The sequence below is a fragment of the Alligator mississippiensis genome, chromosome 3, assembly GCF_030867095.1.
Source record: "Alligator mississippiensis isolate rAllMis1 chromosome 3, rAllMis1, whole genome shotgun sequence".
Taxonomy (NCBI): domain Eukaryota; kingdom Metazoa; phylum Chordata; order Crocodylia; family Alligatoridae; genus Alligator; species Alligator mississippiensis.
The window spans coordinates 199,747,771-199,773,291 of record NC_081826.1 but is presented as its reverse complement, the minus strand read 5'-3'; the positions used below and the strand labels follow the sequence as shown (position 1 = coordinate 199,773,291).

General features: G+C 41.6%; 1 protein-coding gene across 2 annotated transcripts; it reads right to left on the bottom strand.

The window, feature by feature from the left end:
* Window positions 1–41: 41 nt before the first annotated feature.
* PSAT1 (phosphoserine aminotransferase 1) lies at window positions 42–25,317 on the bottom strand. Of its 2 annotated transcripts, none has more exons than XM_059724806.1 (9): window positions 25,096–25,317; window positions 19,666–19,726; window positions 18,019–18,088; window positions 13,962–14,167; window positions 13,083–13,255; window positions 11,148–11,317; window positions 7,492–7,620; window positions 3,122–3,259; window positions 42–1,880 (listed from the first exon to the last, which is right to left on the bottom strand). In XM_059724806.1, exons 1-9 carry the CDS (start codon window positions 25,300–25,302, stop codon window positions 1,775–1,777), a joined length of 1,260 nt encoding a protein of 419 aa, XP_059580789.1. In that variant the 5' UTR covers window positions 25,303–25,317; the 3' UTR covers window positions 42–1,774. The 2 variants fall into 2 exon arrangements, with proteins under 2 accessions (XP_059580789.1, XP_006273835.1); XM_006273773.4 differs by lacking the exon at window positions 25,096–25,317 and adding an exon at window positions 24,933–25,057.
* Between the last annotated feature and the right edge of the window lie 204 nt (window positions 25,318–25,521).

Here is a 25,521-nt window from a genome sequence, read left to right as displayed (position 1 = left end):
GAAATCCTTACAAAGCCCCAAACAATAAAACAGACACCGTGTTCTGCATAATATTCTGTGGTAGGTCTTTATTTTTTTTTTTTTTTGTTAGTAATACACTAACAAATTAAACAAGTAAGTTGACAAGGACTCTTATAACAGCAGTCATAAAACTACTACTTTTAATCAGGAATCAGATTCATCCCTGGTTTGGCTCCACTGACTGCAATGAAGTTACACCAGAATGGAAATGGTCCATCATTAGCGTTATTAAAGCTTCAACATTGTGCTTGGCACTACAGAAGCAGCAAAGGAACACATATTCCATAAAGAATAACAGCCTGAACAGAAAGAAAGAAATCAGACACAAGTATAGGAATCTGAAGGATGGTACTGAGTAGTCCCCATTTTTGCTTCACTAATAAGCTTCTAGCAGCATTTTTTTTTATTGACATTAGTTAATGACTGTGGGTTATGCAGAAGAAATGACTTACCAAAAAGGTGTATATAATGGTCTCTGACATCCTGGGATAGGGAAGATATTGTTGAAGCTAAGGGAGTACATGGAATAAGACATAAAAATGAGAGTAAGGCCATGGGGTAGAGGGGAATCGGTAGAGTAAGCACATGAGAGGGGAACCAAGATGTACATCAGCTCAAGTTATGCAGAGTTGTAAATACAAAGATGATAATACTGAAGAGATGCAGAAAGAGAGGGAAGCTAGTGGAGCAACCAAAAAAATGGGAAAGATACAGTTCAAACAGCAGGCAAGAATGACTGTGTTAGGTTTTGGACTTGGAAGTCAGCAAGAAAAAGGCTGAAGTAGTCAGTTGTCCCACTGGGTAGAGTGTAACAGTCCAATTTTACAAGTTAACAAATTAAAGTAGTGTCTGTTCTTGTGAGAAGCAGAAAGTAACCACACTCCAAAAGTAGTATATAAAAAAAAAAAAAAAATCAATACGTAAAAAGTGGTTTAAAATATTAAATGCCTAGACAAACAAAACATCTTAAAAACTGATATCACTACAAAAGCATATGCGTCTTATTTTTACATCTAAAATTGACAATACAAATAAAGGGCCCAATACTGCAATTACATACTACAATAATATTTACTAGATGGGGCTCCTCATAATAGGAAGCAAAATGCTTGGGCATAACCATAATAGGCCAGGGTCCAAATTTAGGAATACTGACATCAGCTCCCCTGGAGATTGTCCCTGATGTATACTTGGAATGCATTTGATATACCAACCAAATGTTTTCAATCATCATTATTTCTTGCTTCATTTGTGCTTTCATATAGTACAAAGTTCTGCTTACAGAACCAAGCCAATGACAAAAGTTTATATACTGAAAATTAGAGAGAAAAAGGCATTAATGAAGAAATTATTTTTAACTGCAAAATATCAGTAACAAAAGATTAAAAGAGATATTTTCACAGGCTGGAATTGATTGTGATTCTACTTGCACATGAAACCTATCCACAGTCAATTCTATCCACAGGTTGACTGCAAATACTGTTACGTGCTTTGCAAATTTAGGGCCAAATCCTGCATTGGGTGAGCATCCTCAGTTTCAACTGGGGAACCAAGCTGAGGCTGCTCAAATCACTGCAAGATTGGGCCCTACATTCCCATTGAGTTAGTTGCAACTGATATAAGAGCAAGAGCAAAGTATAACTCATTTACTACATTTCTTGTGCATTTTCTGCAGTACCACAACATATTTTCAACCCCTTTCATTTCTGGGGGCAATTTTCAGGTGTGTAGCATTGCACTAGTTCATGATCATTCATGACTGATGCATCTGCATGAAGCTTTTCATAAACGTTGCAAGCTTCTGAACATCTTCTACTGTCACAGCATTATATAACGAAGCACGGATTCCACCCACAGACCTGAATTGAAAAGAAAACGCTTGTTATTTTTTGATGCATCAGTAAAGGTTTATCACACACTGCGCACAGCTATTTCCTCCTCTTCACACAGCTATAATTCACATTTATGCCAACAGGAAGCAATATTCTACTCCTTGATGTAAGCACACAGGTTCCCTTTCATGTCAAAAAGCACCTATTTTAGGTACTTGCATGGCACCCATTATTGTAATATCTTCTTCACAGTAATTACCTCAAAGAATCTCAAAACCCCCCAGTGAAGTAGGAAAAGACTATCCCAGTTTTAGAGATGGGAAGCTGATGCTGAGCACATCTACACAAGATATTTACAGCAGTTGCCTAATTACCTCTGCAGTAAAGTCTCAGCATCTATGCATGCAGCGCTATTAGGCTTCAGTAAATTAATAAATGCTGACATAGAAGTTAGTGCTTGTCAACACAAGTACTATTCTATGGTGGCATTATTTAGTGCACCGCAACGCATATGTAGATGCTGACAGGGATAGCTGGGGCATGAGGATGCTTCAGTGTGGGGACTGCCTGTTGGCTAGCCCCAGACTGGAGCACCACGATGCTCCAGATAGTCCGTCCACAGCACAATAAGATGGGTCAGAGCAGACCTGGGCTAGCAAGCTGACCCCACTGGCCCTGTGCCAGCTGGGGCTGCTCTGATCCAGCTCAACGTGCTGCAGTCCTGGACATGCATGGAAACGCAGTGCCTGGGAGCAATAAATTCAGGCACGATGTATGCTAGAATTTATTGTCACATTAATTGCACATGTAAATGAGTCCTCTGAAATACAGTAAGCAATCTACCCAAAGTCATACAGACCGTGGTGTTTCAGGGAACTGAACCCCAGTCTTCTATATGGAAGGCTTGTACCCTACCCTGGAAAATCCTTCTCGAGTACCTATATCCTGTATAGCAGCAGACTGTGTCCTCAAGAGGTAATGCTTATGTCCACAACACAGTCCAAGTACCACACAGAAGAATTGTTCAGGACTTGGCTGGAGATAGGAATAGGAAGAAAATCCTCCCTACTCACACAAAGCCAAGGGCAGCAGTGATGCTTCTGTCTCCTATTACAGCCTCAAGGCTGCCAGTCCAAATCCTCCCAGTTTGAAATACTGGTGGTACAACACTGGAGAACTGTTGGATACACACGGCCGTTTTGTGAATGTATGGATTCTACACAAGCGACTACACAAGTTACAAATGACTCTATTATGCTTATACTTACCGATGTCCTTTCAAAGATATCATGTTAAGTTCAATAGCTTTATCAAGGAATTTCCTTTCCAGTGCTTCATCACCCTTAACATTGCCAATGCGAAAGGGAACATTCATTCTGCTTCGGTTCCTTTTCTCCACTGGGCAACTGAAAAATTTCAAAACATGTATGTCCTTAATCTATTTCCCCCCATACAGAATTTAGAACCATTTGCAGGATCAGACCACGAAGTTCCTAACCACCAAAATGTATAGTAATCCTTTGTTATAGTGGACACTTTGTTTTGGGGGTTTTTTGTTTTGTTTTTTTTACTATCTTCAGTTTTCTAAACTAGGAAAGGGGCTGAGGCTCAGTCAACTTTAGCTAGCACATTATAATTAACCCTGGCTATGTCAAGCTTCTTCCTCCTTTTTATACTGCATGACACCTTTTACTTGGATATAGTTGGCCGCAGTTCATGTTAGATTTGACATCAACCAGTTAAACTGATATAAAAAAGTATCAACCCGTATCTGGGCTAAAAAAAAAAGTTCACTGTTAGATGTGATTGGTAATATAACTTTGATAAAACCTAACTTACTTTTACAAATTCAGATATATCTTTATTCTGTTTTTTTTTCAAAAGGAGCCTGAAACCCCCAGACATTTAGCATCATAAGTCAAGTTCAGTGCTCCTAGGTCACTTGGCTGCTTTTGAAAAATCTTATTCTCATTTTCCACTGAAAGTCTGTGCGCGCATGTACACATGTGCTCTAGCACACATTAGCCAATTTTAATGCACAATGAAGTGTCACAAAAAATGTGCTCTTTGGCTAATGTGTATTAAAATACGCTGATGCACACTTTTCTAGTACCTCACAATGGAGGGTATCTATACACGTGCTCTAGGGTTGGGGGGGAGGGGGCACTTTATAGAGGGTCCAAGTGCCCACCGTGTCATGTGTATTCAGAGTCCCACATTTCAAAGCGGTAGCAGGACTGCTTGAACTAAAAGTAGTTCAACAAGCTTTCGTTCAAGCACCCCCACCACCACTTTGAGGTGTAGGGATGCTGAATACACAAGACAGAGGCTGCTAGAGCATGTTAACATGCTCTAGCAGACTTGATTAAGTCTGCTCGAATGTGTCTTATTAGCATGCCTCAGACAGAGGTCCAGCACATGTATAGGTGCCAGGAAGTACTAGATTTAATGTGTATTACTTAAAGTGCACTAATGAACATGCAGATGCGCCCAGTGGGAACTTCCTTAGCCCACTTCGAAAATTCCAGGTACTTAAATACTGTGGGAGTAGATGTTATAGAGAATGGATGAAGAACAGTGTCATCAAAAGTAAGTGGCAATTTACTTATTAAAGTTTAAGAACATGGCACAAGGAAATACCCATTAAAATTAAGGTAACGTTCATTAATAGTTACAGTCCTCCCTCAAGATTAGTTAATTCTTTTACAAATACACCTCAAGGGGAGAAGATACATATTAAGGAACAACTCTTTCATGGGCTGTACAACCACATGTAGGCTCAAAATAGAGTGGAAGTACCACAGCTCCAATCCTTCCCTTACTGAAAGCCGAATAATTCAAGATAGTACCTTTAAGCAAAAATACTTCTGGTATTTGTGGAAAAGAAATGTCAATGTTAGAGCTTTCTCCAGCACCGGCTAGTTATGAAAGAAGGCATGAAGCTGTAGAGTTTCCTTTATTTGTGGGGGTAGCATGTAGCGGCCTGCCAGCTCAAAGGGCCTGGCTTTGGTGGCCTTAGGGTTGTTAGGCCCTGGGCAAGACAGTCATTTGGGGCCCCTTAGAGGCTTAATTTTGATGATCTATAAGCAAGTTGGACATTTTCAATTTCAATTTCACTTTGCCCTATTCATGAAACCACAATGAAAGTATCTTAATACAATATTGATAATACAAATATTCATTGCAATTAATTTTTATTTTTATAAAGTGTGGGGCCCTGGGCAGTCACCTGGTTTGCCCACCCCTAAGGCCGCTATTAGGCCTGGAGATAGCCTGTAATCAGGTTTCTCTTTCTGCAGTTGGGCTATAGCCCTTATCAGCCTGCAGTCTATCTAGGTGGACCGGACCAGCTGATCCAGATAATCAGCTGGCCCACAGAAAGTTAAGAGGGCTCCTGGGAAAGGAGACAGAGATTTCCCAGAAAGGGAAGTAACCAGAGGGGTATGAAAGTTAGGTTTCTAGAGAGAGGAGCCTAGAACAGGCAGACAGTTGAGAGCTGAGAGCCAAGGCAGGCAGGCAGCCAGTAGCAAAGGGCTGAGAGCTTGCTGGAAGCCGAGAGCCTGAGAGCCAAACAACAGAGAATCTGGAAGTGGAGAACCAAGAGGGAGAGAGCTGGCGGGTCAGCACAGCAGTGCCCAAGGACCCTGCCTGGAGTGTCTTTCTCCTGGGCACTCACCAGAGATTGTGAATGCATTAGAGAATACGTATATAGTTAGAATAAACAGTGCTTGTGCTAATTGACGCCTGCTGGGTGGGAGTTTCCTCTGGGGAGTACAGGCAACAAACAGAGGTGGTGAGCCTGTAAAAGGATACTGGAGGACTATGAGTGAGCTAGTTAACCATGAACCTACTACAGTGAGCTACTCTGTAGATTGTCAGGTGTTAATTTGTTATAAAACAAAAAAAAAAATCTGAAAATTCAAACCTTTTCAAAGTGACTGGTAGTGTTGAGGTGATGTTATAGCCACAGTGGTCCAGGAAAATATGGTCTGAGGAAAGGTAAAGTGGTACCAGAATGTTCCTCTATGTCCCTCCCAACTATACAGTTGGTCCAATAAAAGACACCATCCACAAAAATCCTTGCCCTTTAGATACTAATATTTTATTTGACAAAGAATGGACACCACATTCCTTAACATCCATTCAATGTAAGTTGCTAGCATATGGAAGTTGACAAAATATAAGTGAAATGCAACATTTTCTGGCAGCTTTTCCAATGCATTGAAAGGCTTGTCACATTCTTTGTCCAGTGAGGTATGCCACTACCCAGGTGGTATGTCACAGCTGGATGGGTACCTTCTGAAAAGCCTTTACCATTAGCCAGAGGCATGGTAAAAATGCTGCAACCTTAACTACAAAAGGTTTCTTTACACATTGGTAAAATGAAAAGATGTCAGTATTAGTGTAAGCTGTGATTTCATCCTTCAGATGCAACTTATTTACCATCAATACTATATGGCGTCCCCTGCTTACAGCCGGGCAGGGCCAAAGTTTTTCTATTTGTCATGAAATACTTCTCAAGGCTTGATCTCATTGAAGTGAAATGAAAAATAACTCCCAATGACTTCAGTGTAGCAGGATCAAAGCCTCAAGTCACTATCACACTAAATGCAGAGGGTTATGTCTGTCAATAAAGTGGTTAAGCTGGCAGGGGGGAAGAGATAGTACTGAGAGACTATATCCCACGTATTAAAACTGCAACCAACTTCTATCAACTCTAATTTTGTCCCATCTTGCTTATTTGCAAAGTTGACTAGATCCGAAATGTGTCCATTTTATGTTAGTGACAAGGGAAAATGTCTGGATAATATTCATCAATAGATTTACTAAATCATTAGACAACTGCTCCAATTTATATCAACATTAGATTAACAATTTTTTTGCCCCTGAAGCTAAAAAATAGACACTAACTACTTTCCATAGTGTTAAATCACTCAAAGTACATATGCACTATATTTGACAAAAATAAAGCTGCTATCGAGGAAAAGTTATTAATGATTTTTATAAATGCTTTAAGCCTAATCCTTTTCTCAGCTATTTCCATAGGAGTTTCTTGCCATGGATAGCAGTGGGAGTAAAATTCAGCTCTATGGGCAAGTATAGGCATCTAACCTACTTGTCTCAGCATGGAAAGACTAGGAAAAATTTAACAGCATTTCTTGACCATGTAAGAAGAGACTATGAGGTAATGTATGTAGCAGCTTGTTAAACCTGTAGACAATATTTGAGCATGTCAGCCACACCAAATTTCTAATTTTTAGGAAAAAAAAAAAAGAAGCTGATCATGCTTCTGTTAGACCACTTTTTTCCCCAGGTACTGCATTTTAAAAATTTCAGATCAAAGCTTTTAATATGTTTTCATAATTAATCTGTAGGTACAAAGATTTTAAAAACACACAACCCTCCCCTCTTCCCATTCTAATGCAACAGCTTAAGAAACTGCTAAAGAAAAGCAGTTGCATGTGAAGTTTGCCCTAATTAACCCAGCACCTGATTTTAACATCTGGGAAAAAATAGAGCAGTAACTTTAACATGTTACTGTCACCATTTTTTGAAGTTATTTGTCTGGGTGCCATATAACAAATCTTGAAAACCAAGAAAAGGAGTCATAGTAACTTACGTCAACATAGCAACTTACACATAGAATCCATTGGATTTCTCAATTATATCATAAATCATTTGAGATTTGATTAAGCTAAGTTTATCCATAGCTGCAACCCCACCATTGTTCTTTATCCATTCTAGGACCAAGCCCATGATATAGATACTGTAAAGCAAAGACAAAAGGTTAAGATGTCATAGTATTAATTAAAAAAAGTAGTCATACTTAAACTTTTATTTTTTTTTTTAAACACAGTGGCAAAAAAGTAATAGTTTAGGTAGCAAGTGTTGTAACAGTTTAGGTGGCTGAACTGATACAGCATTCCAGGTTCTGAGATCTTCTGAAGCAAGTAACATGTCTTGGCCTAGCTGGAATAATTGGTAACTTTTAAAACCACAAGAGTTTGCTGAATATAACTGAGTCACACATAGAGGCAGATCCTGCAGTCCTCACCAAGACAGGCCTCCCACAAACTTCCTTGGACACTTTACTTCCTTAAGGACTGCAGAATTAACAGGCCAGTATAAATGATTGCAGAAGTGTCAAGGAGATGCCAAGCTGGAAAAGAAGGTGCTGTTATATACCCTGTGCAGCTGGACCAGCAAAGCTCTGCAGACAGTTTGAGTGTCCCTGTCAGCATTATGCCAGAACTCTAATCTTGCTTTCAAAAACATTAAACATAAGTCCATGACCACATTTTTGCCTGAAAAAACTTTCATAGAAATATAGGTAAATAATAACTAGTTTACATGTACTACTAATTAGGATGCAAGTCCTGAAAGTCTGTTCATTTTGGATGGCTACAAACCAACTATTTCAAGGCCAGTTACTCAGTGTAAATGTAAAAATCCCCAAAGCTTTCTGCCTTTGTGCTTTTGCTACAAAACTCTGCTTGTTCTAGTTCAGGCATTTCCCACGACTACACCACTTTACATAATAAACTGTTCACAAATTTTTATGGCTTATTTCCAACAGGTTTGCTTTTATTAATCCCTCTATTACAGTTTCCAAGGGAGTGCTTAGAGAACATTACCCTCCAAATCTCTCTCACAAGGGTCTAACAAGAGATTTTTTTTTAAACTTTTCTACCTTTAATTTCTCCTTGGATACTAAACTCGAATCTTTAAACACTTCAGAAACATACTGTAGAACAACTGAGGTTATGGATTGCTTTGAAAACTAAAACTTGCAACCTTTACAATAGCACAGTGTAATCTTCTCCCATGCAAGATCTCTGCGTAAATTAAACGCTGTTTTGAAGTTCCAATTAGGTAATGCACAGTTTTGCACTGGCCTCTCGTTACTTCTAACCCTAAGAAACACAAGCCTGCAGGACTACTTGTGATTGGAAGTTAGGTTGGAAGAGTGGATCAGAAGCAATCCAAATAATCTGGTCAAGAAGAAAAAAATCCCTTACCCTTGTTAAATTCTAGACAAAAGTATAGTGTTGAAGCAGCATTAAATATAAAAGGAATATGATATTTTGTCCAGCAAATTCATTGATAATTTTAGCACAAGAATTGAACATTAGAAAGTCAGGCCTCTTGGTGCCAAAAGGTTAAAACAATCAACATCACATTAACTGAATTCAATATTGTGCTGAAGTAGCTTAGGCAAACTCATTTAATATTTCCTGTCTATCTGCCAGCTAACCAGAACAAAGTGAGGGAAGGCAGAAGGAAAGTAAGGAAGCTTTGCCAGCTTCTTACAAAGCAGAGAAGGCATTTTAAAACCTAGCCAAATAGATCTGCCTTCTGCCAACATTGAGTCCTGTATTAAATTTTGGATTCTGAAGCATCCTTGGATGCAGGTCATTGGCATGTAGTAAAAGCTGGCAAAGTACTGGTAGGGAAGAAGGAAAAAAACTGATCATTACAATGTATTTTAAATTACTGCATTTCTCATTACCCAACTGATACTACTGACAGGAATGTAGTTATAGCCAAAAGACACCTGCATTAGAAATAATTCTCATCATAGAAATGGAATTCCTCAGTTCTTTTCAGCTGAGTCACCTTTTCTTTTAATCCTCACATGCAGAAGTGCTGTAGTTCAAATTCTGAGATGTGGCAGACTTTTCATTTTTCAAATGGAAATACTTTTGCACTTGAAAAGACATGAATGGCTTGGATTTAAAACTTGGCATATACAAGCATGTTATGGAATGTGTGCTTTGGCAAGTAGGACAACAACCGATTATGAAATAAAAGATTTATCAACAGGGAAAAAAAACCAACATTCTGCACATGCGTGATACCTTAAGTACACGGAGTGCAAATGTCCAGATACACATGCATGATAATGACAAGGTCACTCCTGCTACCTCTGTCCAATTTCTCAGATTACATCAACAGGTATCCAGAAGCAGTGGCAGTAAATGTCTGGGCCATAGTACCCCTCCCACTCCCATAGTGTGATATGTGCATCTAGTTCTCACCGACTGAAACCAGTGAATGATCATGAGATGTAAACTGGACCTTAAAAAACAGAAACTAGTTAATATAAAAAGTCCCATTTCATTTTAGTAGCATAGTCACATGTAATGCATGGAAAAGTCAAAGCTTCAGTTTCCATATAAATTATGAATTGGCTCCACTGAGCTTATATACTAAGTTATGGAGTTACAATATAATTCCATATATAGGAGTTAATGTGCCTTCTAACACATACAGTATGCCTTAACAATGGCCTTCTTGAATTGTGTGGAAATAGGCATAAAAGTTGTATTGACTTAAATTTTGCTTTGAATAGGGATTCTTCTCAAAACCAAAATGAAATACCATACCTTTAAAAGTACAGTTCTCTCTTTCCAAAGTTATTTAGCAAACATAATTCTAAGGTAAAGGAGATAAGTTGTTTTTTAAAAAATGAGTTCTGAATTAGAGTATTATATTACTAAAAAAAATAATAATAATAAAATCACCACTTTAATGTATGTGTTACATAAGAAACATTCCAACTTCCACTGAAGTCAAGGTAATTTTGCCACAGATGAGGCAGGATTGGTTTTGTAGTGTCTACCTCTCATAGGTCTTCTGAGTCTCCTGCTGGCAAAGCATGATTTCACAACTGTCACCATATTACAGTCAGTAGCCACAAAAAAGCAAGTCACGTTTTGCTGTGCATATACAAAATTGCCAAATTTATTCTGACTGTAATCTTGATTGATGGTGATTATTATGAAGCAATAGAGTTTTTTTTGGATGCCAGATTAACCGTGGAGGGGATTATCTGTTCAAATTCTGATGAAATGCAGAGCTCCCTGCCACTCTGTAGGTTTTCATCCTATGAGTAACTTGCCATTAGCTTCATCTAATAAGGGATCTATACTTGTCCACGATGACTGATTAAAAAGAAAGATTCTGTCAGTATTATCTCCGGTAGTACTGTGGAATTCTCTGGACCAATTCATTTTAAACCAGCAGAAACTTGGGCCCCGATGTGCATATAATAAATTATAGCTCTTGAAGTATACACTTCAGATAAAGAACTTAAGACTCAATCCTGCCAGATGCCGAGCACCCTAAGTCAGTCATAGGACTGTGTCCTGTGACAACCACTCTCTCAAAGTTATCATGATTCCAGCCTCCACTCTATGAATGTTCATTTCAGAAACCTTTTTCTGATAGCAGTGTATGCCAACCTAGTGGTTTGCTAGATGAAAAATATTACATTTTAGAAGGAAAAATTACCTGTAGCATGGAGGAGTGTTGTATAATGACCCATTTGTAGCTTGTACTTTGTAATCTAGTACTATGGGACATTCTTTGAGTGCAAATCCCAACAAGTCCTCTCGTACAATTACCACAGCGACTCCAGCACAGCCAACATTCTTCTGGGCACCAGCAAAAACGACACCAAACTTGAATAGGAAGAAGACCAGAAGAATTTCTTAGAGGCAGCGATTTACTTGAGATTATTATTGTTATGCCATCTGTCATTTTCCATAAAAAAAATACAGACATGTATTTTTGAACCAAGTTATCTGAAATGTATGGGAATCACTGAAAACTGTGTGTTGATTTCAGGGTACACTTCAAATTCCAGATGATTGGTATGTGCCTGCTTAGCTATACTAGCAAAATATTCACCTTCATATGAGGCAGTCCACCTCAAGAATCATCCTACCTCATCTACAAAGGCCCCATACAATAGCTATCTACACACTATTCTCATGTGTCCCCATCTGTTTGTGATCCAAAGCAAATTTACTTAAAGGCATTTTCAAACCATTCAAGTGGCACCATGTAATCTCTAGCTCTCTGGCTCTCAATCCTGTTAGACTCAAAGGACCCCTTGTTAGACTCAAGACTCCCCTAGCTTTCACTTTGTTTTTGACTACGGAGAATTATTCTGTGGTAAATAACTCAGAAAGTCTACAACAGGTCAGGATATTTTTGACACTATGGATTCTTATTAGAAATCCCCGGGTTTATCTTTTGAATCATGTATAGGTGTGTGTACACCTAAGAATGCTAATACAGAGCAGCACCTTTAAAAGGAACTTGTCGCACCCTGGCTGAGAATCACTGCTCTACCTGAATAAAAGGAAGCTAAAGAAAGGCAAATCTATAAAGTCCAAGTAGAAAATAAAATATCTTTCCCTTCCCTACAGCTCCCCAGAGAAGGTCATATGTCTTGGTTTTACTACATATAAAAAGAAAAAAAAAGTTCACGAGTCAGTAGCACTTCATACTTCTATAGTGCCTCTCCTGCAAAGATCTGAAAGTACTTACAACTGTATATTTTAAGAGAATGGGTGCATCTTTATATGTTAAATCTGTTATTTGATAAACTGTATTCATTCAAAAAGTAAATGAATTAAATATTTTAAAGTACTTTAAACGATGATTATACATTTCTATTTTACCCCTATTTTACAGACAGGGAAACTGAGGCATAAACATTTTAAATTACTTAATAATAGTCATAAAGCTTGCCCATGGCACAGCCAAGAGCAGAATCCAGGGGCGCCTATACACAAGCAGCGAGGCTGCTCCAATGCACTGTAATGACATTAAATTAATCGAGTCTGCTGGAGCATAGTAACTACCGTATCCCCCCCCACCCCCAACTCTACTCCCAGAGCACATGTATAAATGCCCCAAGAATCCTGACACCTAGTTCCTTCTTATAACCACTTGAAGGAAAAACTATATAAAACCTAAATATGGTTAATAAAATACACCAGATCCAGGTAGAGCTTCAGTTAAACAACCCACCAAAAACATACAGACAGACACTCTCAAAATTACTGTAAGCATATACAAGTCCCGACACAGATTGTCTTTAGTGTGTTATAGGTACTATGGACAGTTCATTCTAAAAAAAAAATACTAGTAAATTTAACATGTGTCTAATTCTCATTAGAGAAGATGGCACACTATAGAGAGTTATTAAACTCTCAATCCATGTCTCCAATCCATTTAGGTGCCTAAATAAAAGAAGCTTGGATTTTTTGGATGCATCAGCATGAACAACTCCTGGTGGCTTCAGTGGAAATGGAGAGTGCTCAACACACCTGACAATCTGGCTATTAATTCAGGTGCATAATTCTAGGTATTTAAGATTGAACCTGCTGTGCTGTAATTTGTAGACATTATGCTTCAGCATGTTTGATACTCTACCTTAGAAACATCCACAGGTCTGGACAGGAAGTTTGATGACATATCACAAACCAAAATTGCCCCTTTGACATCAGGTACAAAGTCAAACTCTACACCATGGACAGTCTCATTAGCACAGTAATAGATGTAAGAGGCATCTGGGTTAAGATTCCAAGTGCTTGGGTCAGGAATTTCTGAGACAAATAAGGAAAGGATAAACAAAGGTTATCACAGACAAGTGGAATCAGCACACTAATCTTACTGGTATGCAGTTTTACTTTTGCATTAAACTTTGAAGTGCTTAAGGCTGCTTTATTACACTGGGAAACAATGCTTTGACTAACAACAAGATAAAGCCATCTTTCAGCTACAGCCACAAAGTGACTTTAAGTGTCTAATGAAGGACTTGAGACTCCTAAGAATAAGGGAAAAACATCAAAGCTCTGGCCTAACAGCTTAGGAACCTATTTTTTCAACAGTAAAGTTCTTCAAGCACTTAAAATTCTTCTTGGCATGTTCAGAAGCGTCTCGGTTTTGTCGGTATTGAACAGCTTGGCATCCATCTTATGCCCAAGCCCCAGTGAGATCTACAAACTGGCCCCACCCATGCATGCTCTAAGCATGCCTAATACACCTACAGCAGCAATAGCAGCAGCCACTTTTCTTCCATCCCATCTCCAGTTAAACAGCCTAATGGATCTCACTGTCATGGATCTTATCAGCAATTTTAAAATGATGGGAAGCCATGTGTTTGACTGGGTAGAATTCGGTAGCTTGACAGCAGTGTTTCTGGAATGACTCAAAAGTGCCATAATCTTTCTGCTAGAATGACTTGAAATTCTTGTTAGAAGTGACAATGGGCTAAACTTTCAGTCACATTACGCTAATCATCAAACTTACTTGTGTAACTGCCAAGTTTAGGGTGAACAATATTCACTTTGGCATACTTCTCTGCCTCCTTAGCTGCTTTTGCTGACCAAGCTCCAGTAACCACATAATCTGCACATCTTCCTTCTTTTAGTCCAATAAGATTAAGTGGAACAGCACTGAACTGACCAGATCCACCCCCTTGGAGGAAAATGACTTTGTAGTTTCCTGGTATATTTCTGTGTAAAAGAAAGAAATAGAATGTTCTACTCCATACGTTTGGACCTAGGAGACTCTCCTTGTTACCAAACACTAAATGCAAAAAAGTCTTAGGGGAAATATGTTTCAGTTTTAGAAAGAGACATTCCAGACAAAGATAAACCAAAAACAACTAATTTATCGCAATACTGGCCTTACTTTGTCATCAGGAGCTGTCAATACCAAATATGATAAGATAGTGTGCAAAACTAGCAAGATTTTCTGTCACACTAATAATAAAATATGTAATGTATGAGTACCAACTCTATTGCAAGTTACAAGCAATAAACAACCTAATGTAGACAAGGTATAATAAAATTAGTATTCATGAAAGACTAGTTTATTTTTAGCCTAACAGGAAATACTTTTTCATTTCTTAGGCTATAATTTTGATGTGAAGAACAAACTGTTTGGAAAAATAAAATATAAAAGCTATATAGAACTATTGTTGAAGTAAATCTATTTTTGGCTTAACACTGTTAAAAGCATTAGAAGTTAAACTGGAAAAGGCAAGAATTATAGAAACTTGTAAGCGTGTCTAATTTGTCTACGCAGATTACCAAAAGCAAACCAGATTTCTGCATACACAAGTAACCAACTGGGTACAGACTCTTTGTTCATGAGATCGTAGGATCTTTGAAAAGCAAAACTGTAAGGAACCTCAAGAGGTCATTTGGTCTAACCCCCTGGCTCAAGGTAGGATCATTCCTGACTGAAATGTACCCAGTCAAGCATCTATCTAACCTGCTCTTGAAAACATCTAAGGATGGAGATTTCACAACCACTCTAGGTAACTTGTTCTAATGCTTAACTAATAGTGAAAAGTTCTTCACAAAAATTTCAAGTTACTTTTCCAATGCATAGGTATTTATATACACAATTTGTAAAGCCAGGCCCTTAGAAAAAAGTATTTTATTTACTGATTGATATAAAAATGCACAATAATCCCCATATACTATGCAAATGCATTTATTGTAACGTTCAGAACAATATACAATGTTATAAGTCGGCCAAAACTCCTTGATTTTCTTCAGGAGATGCAAACGAATTTTATCCCTGCAAATCTCTAAATACAGAGGAACCAATGACGCTAGATGGATCATCATCTTGTCAGATCCATTAGGAACATCCGGCTTGCTCCAAAACACCAAAAACAGTCAAAAGCAATGCAAACGACTCAACACCAAATCTCTTCAAGACTTGAAGGTCTGTAAGGATCTCTAACAGAATCTCCATGAAGAGCTCTCTGCTCTGGCCACAAATGAAGGCAACATTGAAGAACCTCTGGAAGGAGTCTAAAGCCATTGTCCATATGGCCTATGCAGAATCCATTGGCTATACCACCCATAAACACCATGACTAGCAATGCCGAGATCCAAGCCCCCCTCAACCAGAACAGGACTCATCCTACTTGGCAAGATGACACCATCTCAGGAAATGAAGGATATCAATTCCTCAGAGCCAAAGAGCAAAGGAGAATCTGAGATATTAAAAAAAAAAAACAAAAAAAAACCAGAAATGGCAAGATAAAGCCAAGGAGATCCAGCTCTACACAGACGAATATGACATGTATAGCTATTTCCAGGCAATGAAAGCCATCTATGGTCCAACTTCCTGTGGTCCTACTTTCCTACAATTGCAGGACAACTTGACACTCCTCAAAGACAATGAACCTACCCAGGCTGGAAAAAGCACTTTGAGGCACTCCTGAACAGTTGAGCCTACTGTGGTGAATATCACCTTTGAGCCCATCCCCCAACACCCTGAAAAAGGACCCTCATCAACCTTCCTCCCCTAGAAGAAGTCTGGCATATCATCAAGGAAACCAAGAACAAGGCTACCGGATGAGATGTCATACCTGCTGACATCTACAAAGCTGGTGGTAAGGAACTGGCAGAGACTCCATGAATTTATTCCAATGAAGAGATTCCTGGGGACCTGAGGAATGCCAACATCATGACCATCTTCAAGAAAGGAGACAAGTATGCGTGCGGGAAATATCTGGGTGCCACACTCCTTTTCACAGCAGGGAAAATCCTTGCCTACATCCTCCTGAACTGTCTTCTACCTTTTGATGAGGAAGTCCTGCTGGAATCTCAGTGAGGTTTCAGACAATCATGTGGGGCAACTGACATAATCTGTTTCCTGCCAGGTCCAAAAAAATTTGGGGAACAACATCAGGGTCTGTATGTAGCCTTCATTGACCTTACTAAGGCCTTTGATTCCATCAGTCATGAAGCCTTGTAGAAAGCACTGGCTGGATTTGGATGTCCTAAAAAGTACATCAAGGTCCTGAGGCTCTTCCACAACCAGATGGCTGCGACAAGTCTATGTAGCAGATCAAGACAGATCCATTTGTCATCTGAACTGGGGTCAAGCAACAATGCGTCATTGCCCCAACTGTGTTCTCCATCTTTCTGATAGTCATCCTAGTTCTAATTAAGGACCACCTTCTCTCTGGATTTGACATTGAGTACCAAATGGATGGAGAGCTCTTCAATCTGGGTAATCTTTGCTCCAAGACCAAACTACTCAAAACAACCACTCTTTACCTTCAAAATGCCATATCAACCTTGCATGCACACTGAGGAAATCCTCCAGATTGCATTGGATCTTCCTGGAGAAGTCCACCAAACTTTGGGCATCTCTCTCAACATTAAGAAAACTGATTAATCTACCAACCTGCTCTAGATGACAAATGTGACCCTTCTCTCCAGACTACCAGGGAAAGGCCCTGGAGGTAATCAAGCACTTCCCTACCTCAGTGGCCACTTCTCTAAGAGTGTGAACATTGATGAGATCCAGCACAGGATCTGGTGTGCAAGTGCCTCCTTGGGAAATTGCTTCAGTGTGTCTTTATTCATCACGATCTTTGAAAAAACACCAAAATCCAGGTCTATAAAGCAGTCATTATCCCCACTCTCCTCTATGGATATGAAACAGATAGCATCACCTTTCCAGGCTCTTGAGATGATATCACCAATGATGCTTCCAGAAAATCCTCCACATCAAATGGCAAGATCATCACACAAGCACCAGCATCCTTGCCAAAACCAACGTTAACAAGTCTGTGATCCTCAAGCACCAACTTTGCTGGGCCAGACATTGTGTGGATGCCTGACTCAACTCCCAGTTTAGTTGTGGTGTAAGATCTCACAGTGGCCAGAGGAAATTCTACAAAGACGCATTGAAATCATATCTCAAGATAATAGATGCAGACATCAAGAGTTGGAAGGAGCTGGCTGATTCCAATGACACTGCAGCCTCAACCAAGCAGCAGCCCATTTCAAAACAAGCATCTTGCCCTCGAAGTAAAGAAAAGAAAAGTGGAGGAAGGAAAAGGAGAGGAATCCCAGCCTGCAGCCTACGCTCCCCTGTGGAAAGACCCGCAACTTCTGCAGACAGATCTGTGGCTCAAGGACTGGACTCCAAGTCATCTCAAGACCTTTTAACGAGCTGTGGTAGAACTCATCCTCTAATCAAGGGATTACGGCTAGCTCTATAGTGAACAAATCATGAACTGTGCTTGCACTGTTTCTCCAAGAATACTAGTCACTGAACTTTATGTCACTGCTAAAACTGGAGTTTCAAAAACAAGCCATTTTGAAATGATCTTATGAAAAGCCCCAGGCAAAGTTCCTAAACCTAGTGAAAACATTTTTGTCATACACACATAAATCAAAACCAAAGGAGGGGCAAATTCAGCCCCCAAAAGAGAATTAAACCTGCGGCATGTAAAAATAGATTCTTTAATAGTAAAGGACCTCCCCATTAATCACTATTAGAGCAACCAAGTTATTAAAAAAAAACAAACAAAAAAAAAAAAACTTACAGCAGCTCACGCAAGATATTTTCAGCTGTATTTATAATTTTTGTGAAATCAGATGTCCGATGGCTCATTTCTGTGGGTGAAAAAAAAAAAAAGTCAGAAAGAATGTGAATCATGACTAAATATATTATCTCGGCTTTATGTTAGAGGAAAAGCTCTCCATCAGCCAGTTATGCCAAATGCAAGCCACATGACTTTTATAACGATGCTTTACATGCACAGAACTCCCAATATAGCAAAACACTTAGGAACATGCCTATGTCCATCCCTGTTCAACGAGGCTCAACCCCAAAGTCCACTGAATTCAAAAGAAATCTACTGAAGTGATGGTCTTTGCATCAGGCACCAGTGTGCTGAAATATGTGCTTAAGGACTTCACTGGATCAAGGCATTGTGCCTCTCTACAGAATAACATGAGCAATGTTAAAAAGGTTGTTGTGCAAAATTCCCCTTATAGAAAGAAAATGGAAAACAAAAAAAGCTGAGGCTAATTTTTAACATGTAAAAGCCTGCAACCGTATTTAGACATCTGAAAAAGTAGTCTTGACTTTTTTTAATGCACCAAAGATCTGCTGTGCCAGTTGATGTCCATCCATCAGATAAAAGGGAACTTTATACTACTGAAATTCAGAGCATATTTTTAGATGCCTGAACCTGGATGCATCTATATTTGCCCCATATCTCAAGGCAGACAGTGATGAACTTGGTTGGAATCCTGATCTCCAGACTCTCAGCCCACTCCTCCGACCACAAGATAATGTTTATTACTTCTTAATTATGTTTTTATTAACACTCCAGGTATGCCTCTATCATTCTTCTTTCCCAGCACAAGGCTACTCTAATCAAAGTAGTTTTTAAAGGGGTTTCTTGTTTCATAGTTCTCATTAAAAACTAAGGATCATTAGAAAGAGATGGATGGAATACACATATTGCTAGTCCCCACAATGAAGATTCTCACCCCAATTTTTAATATCCCCCAATTTATTGTAAGTTGTGTGATGATATACTTACTACGCAATTCAACTGTATACAAAAATATACAACGATATAAAAATATATAATGATGTACAATTTAGTATAAAATAAGGGGCTGATCCTTCAGAGACTTGTGTACAGATTTAACTTTAGGTAGGTGAGTAGTCTTATGCGATGACTAAGATTCTCAAAATTAAAAATACATCTACATGTTTGCAGAACTGTGGCTAAAAAATTAAATGTACATGCATAAAACACAAAGGACACTTTTCTGAGTACAGTCCCTTCCTAATTGAGATGCAAAATGTGTTTCAGACAACTTTGAAAGCTTTTTCAAACATAGACATATAATACAGGGACTTTTCAAAAGTATTTTTCCCCAATGCCAGATAATAAACAAAGAGTTTTCCCAAAGATCTAGAAGCCCTAAAGCATGGGCTATGGACCTCAAGGTAAGAACAATGCAGTATCTACCCAGGGCACTATATAGCCTTCTATCATAAGCCTTGCAAAGTGAGGACTTCAATGTTTAAGGGACTAAAGAGCTTAGATATTTCAAAGCACACATTCAATCATTGATTGAAATGACAGCTCAATCTTTCTTATGCCTTTTTTAATAATCCAACTAAAACTCAAAATTCTGGAAAACCTCCAGAACCAAAAAATATGTCTTACCAAGAACACTAATGCCAAGCCCTTTGTAGTCCACCAATTCTTTCTGTGCTTCTAGCAATACCTAAAAGACAAAAACCAAACAACATATTTTTGAGTGTCAGTGATTTATCATGCACAATCAATATGCTGCATACGATGGTCACGTGAGATGCCTTAATCCATTACAAAAGTACTAAAAATTCAAATGCTAATACGATTTTAGCTAGTGGCTGAGAGCTTGTAATATGAGTGAACAGTCAAATCAAGTGTCTGTTGTTGGATATTCTGTCTCTTGAGCCATATCTCTTCAGTTCAGTTTCCAAGCAATCTTCTTGTTTTGTATAGCTGACTTGGACCAACAATTATGGCTAGGAATAGACATTACACATAAAGCAGTTTAAGTTATCAGAAACTGGTTTAAACCTGTAACAGAACAGATGTTCAGTGCACATAAGCCAGTTTGAAAATGGCTGAAACCAGTCTGAGATAAGCCTGGTTGAATGTACTATCAGACTTAACTGATTTGGCTCAAATCAGTTTATGCAATGTCTGTCCCAGACCCCTTACTGGTTTCACCTAAACCAGAGTCCCCCAGCATCCCTGAATGCTCTCTGGGCTGGGTGGGGGCAGGGCTCTTTTCTCCACAGCAGGGCTGGCCCCTCCCCTCTACTACAGCTCTGGCAGAGACTTGCAGGTTCATCAGGGTCTGCATGGCTTCTCCCTGCCTTACCACCCTCCCCCACTGCCTGCTGGAAAAGCAGGGATACCCTCCTCCCATCTCCCACAGCACAGACCCCAGCTTCACGGACCATATGCATGTGGTATGCTAGCTAATGCTGAGAGATGTCTCCATGTGTGAGTCTCTCCAATTCACTGGGACAGGAAGACAGAACAGTGATGGCTTAGGGCTGTTTGCAGCTAATCACCAGGTCAGCCAGTAAGCAGTTTATGAAGAGTTTGGAAAAAAATGGAGAGAGGCTACTGTTTTCCTGATCGGGTGATAAACACTGTTATCAGCCCCCTGCTGGCTTGCTCCCCTGTCAGTTTGCTGCAGACTGTATAAAGAAGCAGGGAGGGAGCTTGAAAAGCTCCGTATCATCAACAGATGCATGCACTGCACACTCCCCCTTGCCTCAGAGTGCTAGCAGGAGGCTGGGGTCTAGTAACACCCCCGCCCCTTGAGCAGTGAGCAGGGAAAGCCTGGGATGGTACAGGCTGACCTCCCAAATCAGAGCGCCCTGCCGGGGCCTGGCCACAGCCCCCTCAACTCAGCACTGTGGAATGAAGGGAGGGCTGCTCTAGTGCCCCCTGGCTTCTAGTCTGAGATGCTGCAGGCATGTGCCTGCATGTCTAGGATGTCTGTACGCTTACAAACTGATTTAGCCCAGTCAGGTTAGACTAACCTGCAAAAATTGAATCAATTCAGACTCAGGCTTTTTGAATGTCCATCCCTAGCTGAAGTTCAAGTCCAGTTTAAGGTTAGATAACCAGTCTAATGCTCTTGAGAAAAAGGAATACATCTCTGCAATGTCACTATCAAATTTTTAGAGAGTGTTATGTGGTTCATACTCTGATCAGGGTTGCCACCATCAGCCATCAGGCTGAACCCTAATTCAGGCAATTACTGATTCTCATGTTTCTTCCTGAAACCTCCCGGTCCTTAGATGCAATGTAAGGTTAGAATGAGATTTTTTGCAAACATTAGCACTTTCTGTCTCCAAGTATGTTAAAAAAAGAAGAGGTAATATAATCAACATTGTTCAAGTAGGAAAGCTGAGACAATCATCATGGCCAAAAATTACTTGTGCACTTTGTGCAACTCCAACTGAAGCAACATAAAGAGGAATGACTTTTATTTGAGTGAATCAGAAAAGATCACGTATCTTAGGTCACTAAAAACTGATGACAAAAGAGTTACTAGTCACTATTAAAAATCTTGGCATAAGTGATGCAATGCACCAGCATGCCCTCCTCTTCTGCCATGTCACAACAAGAAGCTGCATGCAAGTTCTAGCCATTAAAATATGCTGCCCACAATTTGTCTAATTTTCTGCTTATAGCCTGAAAAGGATTTCCCTGTCTCCCCCCCGAGACAGAAAAAGTAGTGAAGAACTCAGTGGCAAGTTACCTTTCCCTGGCAACCTCACTATCTCACAGTCTGTGAAAGAAATGCATGCTCTGGAGAGCTACACAAGTTTCCACTGATACAAAATCTGCTGTATCAGCTAGTTGCCAGCTGACTGATCTAAAAACAATAATCTACAGACCAAAAAATTTTGGATGATGTATTATATACGCAGAGTGATCTAGGAGAAGGAAACATTAAGGGGCAAATTGACCACAATAATGGAACTGTTAAACTGTTTTAAGCAAATTCCCATTTGTTAGTACTACTACAAAGAAGGGAAGAAGAAGATGCTTCTTCAAAAAGAATGAGCCTGCTTGTCTCACCCAGACCCTGTAACAAAGCTGCGAAGACAGAAGTTTTATCCCTTGCTTCAAAAGAAGTTCAGAGAATACAAGTAAAGTAGGAGCAGACTACTGAGACTGAAGCAAAACTGGCTATTGCAAAAGTGCTGCAACTCCCTATAAAGGGGGTTGAAAGAAGTTAATGAATTTGAACAGTTTTCTCTTCCTATACTAAAGAATAATACTGAGTCACATGAGAAATAATGAGTTTCACTTCATGCAGCGGTTCTCCATGGCACCCTGAGGTACCATGAGAACTTGCCAGACCCCACTACTGTGGCAGAGTGAAACTGCTCTATGTCCCTCAGTTTTTCAGCAGGCACAGTGGAGCCAAACCAGCAAGAGCTGCAGCAAAAACAGTGCACACACCTGCATAATGCAGGACATACAGGTGCATCTTTCTGCTGCAGACACTTCCCAATCCACCTCTGCAGGAAGCATGTGGCACAGTTCCACCTGGCCACAACAGCAGTGGCAGCACTGCGGAGCCCCTTTGGGCTGCTCCCTTCTCCCTCCCCCTTCCATGACCTTGTATGTCCTTTTGCCTGCCCCCTACCACTCCCACTCCCTGGGTGCTCCCCATGTGCTGTGTGTGCAGCCCAGCACCGTGTCCCTACCAGCTGAGTGTCCTTGGACTCTGTCCCTTACAGTCCCAGGGCATGACTAGAGAAAGGATCTCCCCAAGGTAACTAAGAAAAGAACTTGGCCCAATGCTTCCTAATTCCCACCAGTGACCTGGGGTCCTGTGTGGGGAGTCCACTGCTGCACTCAAACGTGAGCTAGGAGCAAACATGAGCACACCCATCACTGTCCTGAACGGGTAATAGAATCATAATAATCTATTCAATTAACACATTAATTAGTAATAGGGCCATCACATTTACATATTCACATTGTGTTTAAAATAATTTTTAAATGGGGTGCTACTAAATTCTGAAAAGTTTTGGAGGGGTGCCTCAAGTCTAAAAAAGTTTGAGTACCACTGATGTAGCAACTGAAAAGCTGTAGCAGTAGATTTCAGAGAAGCAGTGAAGGACTAAATGCCGTGCAACAAAAGAGGTCATTTGCAGTATGCGCTGTAAGACAGCACTGCTAGAAAAAAGCCTGAGACGCTGCTCCATAAAGCAAGTCGGCTTTGTGAAAAACACCACAGAACATATCTGTGGCTTTAAAGCAAACCAAGAGAGGAGAGTCCTAAATCCTCCAAAACAAACTGGAAGCTGTAAGTGCACCATGAGCTGCTCCTCTCCCTAAATGTGACTGGTTACCTGACAGCTGCTGATGCAACTTTCCAAAGGGCTCAGTCTATAGTTTGCTCATTATCATCTTCCTCATAAAACTGATTACACATTGTTAAGCTCAATGTACTGTAGTTATAGCAACACACACAAATACATATCTTCCATCCTCACACCAGTGTGCTGTGCCCAGCAACAAACTAAAACAGTGGTGCTCAGTCTTTTTGGCTGGTGGGCTGGATGGGTAGTGCCCAGTCTCTGCAGGCCAGATCTGCCCAGCGGTCCCAATCTGGCACCTGGGGAGGTCATACCATCCAGCCATGTGGATGGGGGAAGGGGAGCCCTGTGGGGTGACAGTAGGCTTGATGTGGTCTCGCAAGGGGGAAGGGAGTGTGGCCTGGCCCTGAGCTGTGGTGGGTGAAAGGGGCATGGCCTGGCCCTGATCCAGCTGCAGGGGTGGAAGTGTGGCTTGGCCCCGATCCAGCTGAATTGAGGCGGGGAAAGAGCTCAGCCTCCATCCAGCTGTGTTAAGGAGAAGTAACCAAAGCTCGGCCCCAATCCAGCTGCAGGGGGAGAGGCTTAGGGTTTGGGAACTTGACAGTGGAGCAGGGTGGCTATATTAAAGACCACTGCTCACCCTCCCCAACACCCTGCCAAATTTCCTGACCTGTGGGGAGCCCCACGGGCCAGATGCTGTGGCTCCGCAGGCTGGAGGTTGAGCACCCCTGACCTACAAACCGGTGATCGGCCTGCAGTCGCGGGCATCAGATGTGGAGAGCCAGCATCTGCCCGCGCCCCTGCACCAACTAAAAAGGCAGGTTTCATTTCCACTCCCAGCTTAGCAACGTGGCAGCACCCCGAGAGCGCCGAAGTTTCATATCTTGCTTTTTCCCCAGCCCCGACACCTGCCCAGCAGCAACTGGCGCCTTTCTCCACGCGGGAGACAAAGCCCTCCCCGGGAGCTGCCAAAAAGAAAAGACGAACCATACGCCGGGAAAATGGCGATGTCAGCACAAACCCGAATGCCAACTTCCACCCCCGCTGCCAGCAGGAGGGAGGGGACTAGCATAGGCAGGTCCTGGGCCAGAGGGAGGAGGAGGGGGAGAAAAAAAAGAAAAAAGTCACCTGCAATGCAGGCATCTCTTCACCCACATGCCCTACGGGCTCCTGCCAGTGGAGGGAAGACCCCAGGGGAAAGGCAGGAGGGCCCCGGGCATGGGCTGCCCAGCTGAGGATGCTTTTAAGCAGCGCCAAGCAGCCACAGTGCCAGGGCGCGCGGGCGCCTGCGGCTCCGCTCCCCTCCCGCCCAAAGCCAGCGGGGCACCCCTGCCCCTGCTCGCCGGAGCCCGCACCAGGTTCCCGCAAAGCGCCAGGCTCCAGCAGCCCTGGGCAAAGGGACCCCGCAGATCCCAGCGCGATGCCCTGCCCCCTGTCCACACACCACAGTGCCAGCTGCTGCGCTCCCCCCAGCGCCTCACGGTAGCCCTGGGCAAGCCTGCAATCTCCGGGACCATGCCCGCACACCGCAGAGCTCCCCCCAGGCCCCCCTGCAGCCCCAGGGCCCTCCGTGCTCAGCCTCACCGAGCGCGGCAGCTTGGCCGGGCCCGCCCCGAAGTTCACCACCAGCCGCTTAGGCTCCATGCTTCCCCCCGCGCCGCCGGCTCTAACCACTGCTGCCGCCGATCCCCCTGCGCGGGCTACAGAAATGCCCTCGACTCCCCGTCAACCGATTGGCCCCTCTCACATGGTTATGCAAATGACCCCTGTCGGATTGGCGGCGGCGCCCCGAGGCGTTCCGCCATTGGTGGAGAGGCTGCAAGCGAACGCTCGCTTCGCAGATGCAATCTGGAGCTGAGATTGCAACACTGCGGCGGGAGGAGTGGTGAGGCGCTGCGCGGAGCAGGGAACAGCCCAGCCCACGAGGCGTGAGCCTTGGGGGTGTCTCCTCCATGCAGGTGCCCGGAGCAGCCAAAAAGCACGCGTTTCCCCCTGGACAGGAGCCTGAAAAAGTACAGGAGACTGAGCGGGAAAGAAAGAAGACGGTGTTGTGCTTTTTCCCTCTCATTCTACTCTTGCAGCCTCTCCTCTCTGACTGGAAATGCAAGGCGTCTTCTGCATAGGTTCATAAGGATGCAAGGGACTCCATAAGGGGGTCTAATGCAGCCCCCTT

Coding starts and splice junctions, on each gene's coding strand:
- PSAT1 (XM_059724806.1), bottom strand. CDS start 25,302: ATGGAGGAGACACCCCCAAGGCTCACGCCTCGTGGGCTGGGCTGTTCC. Junction 14,168..18,018: donor AATATCTTGCGTGAGCTGCT/GTAAGTTTTTTT, acceptor TCTTTTACACAG/AAATATACCAGGAAACTACA. Junction 13,256..13,961: donor TAAACTTGGCAGTTACACAA/GTAAGTTTGATG, acceptor TATTTGTCTCAG/AAATTCCTGACCCAAGCACT.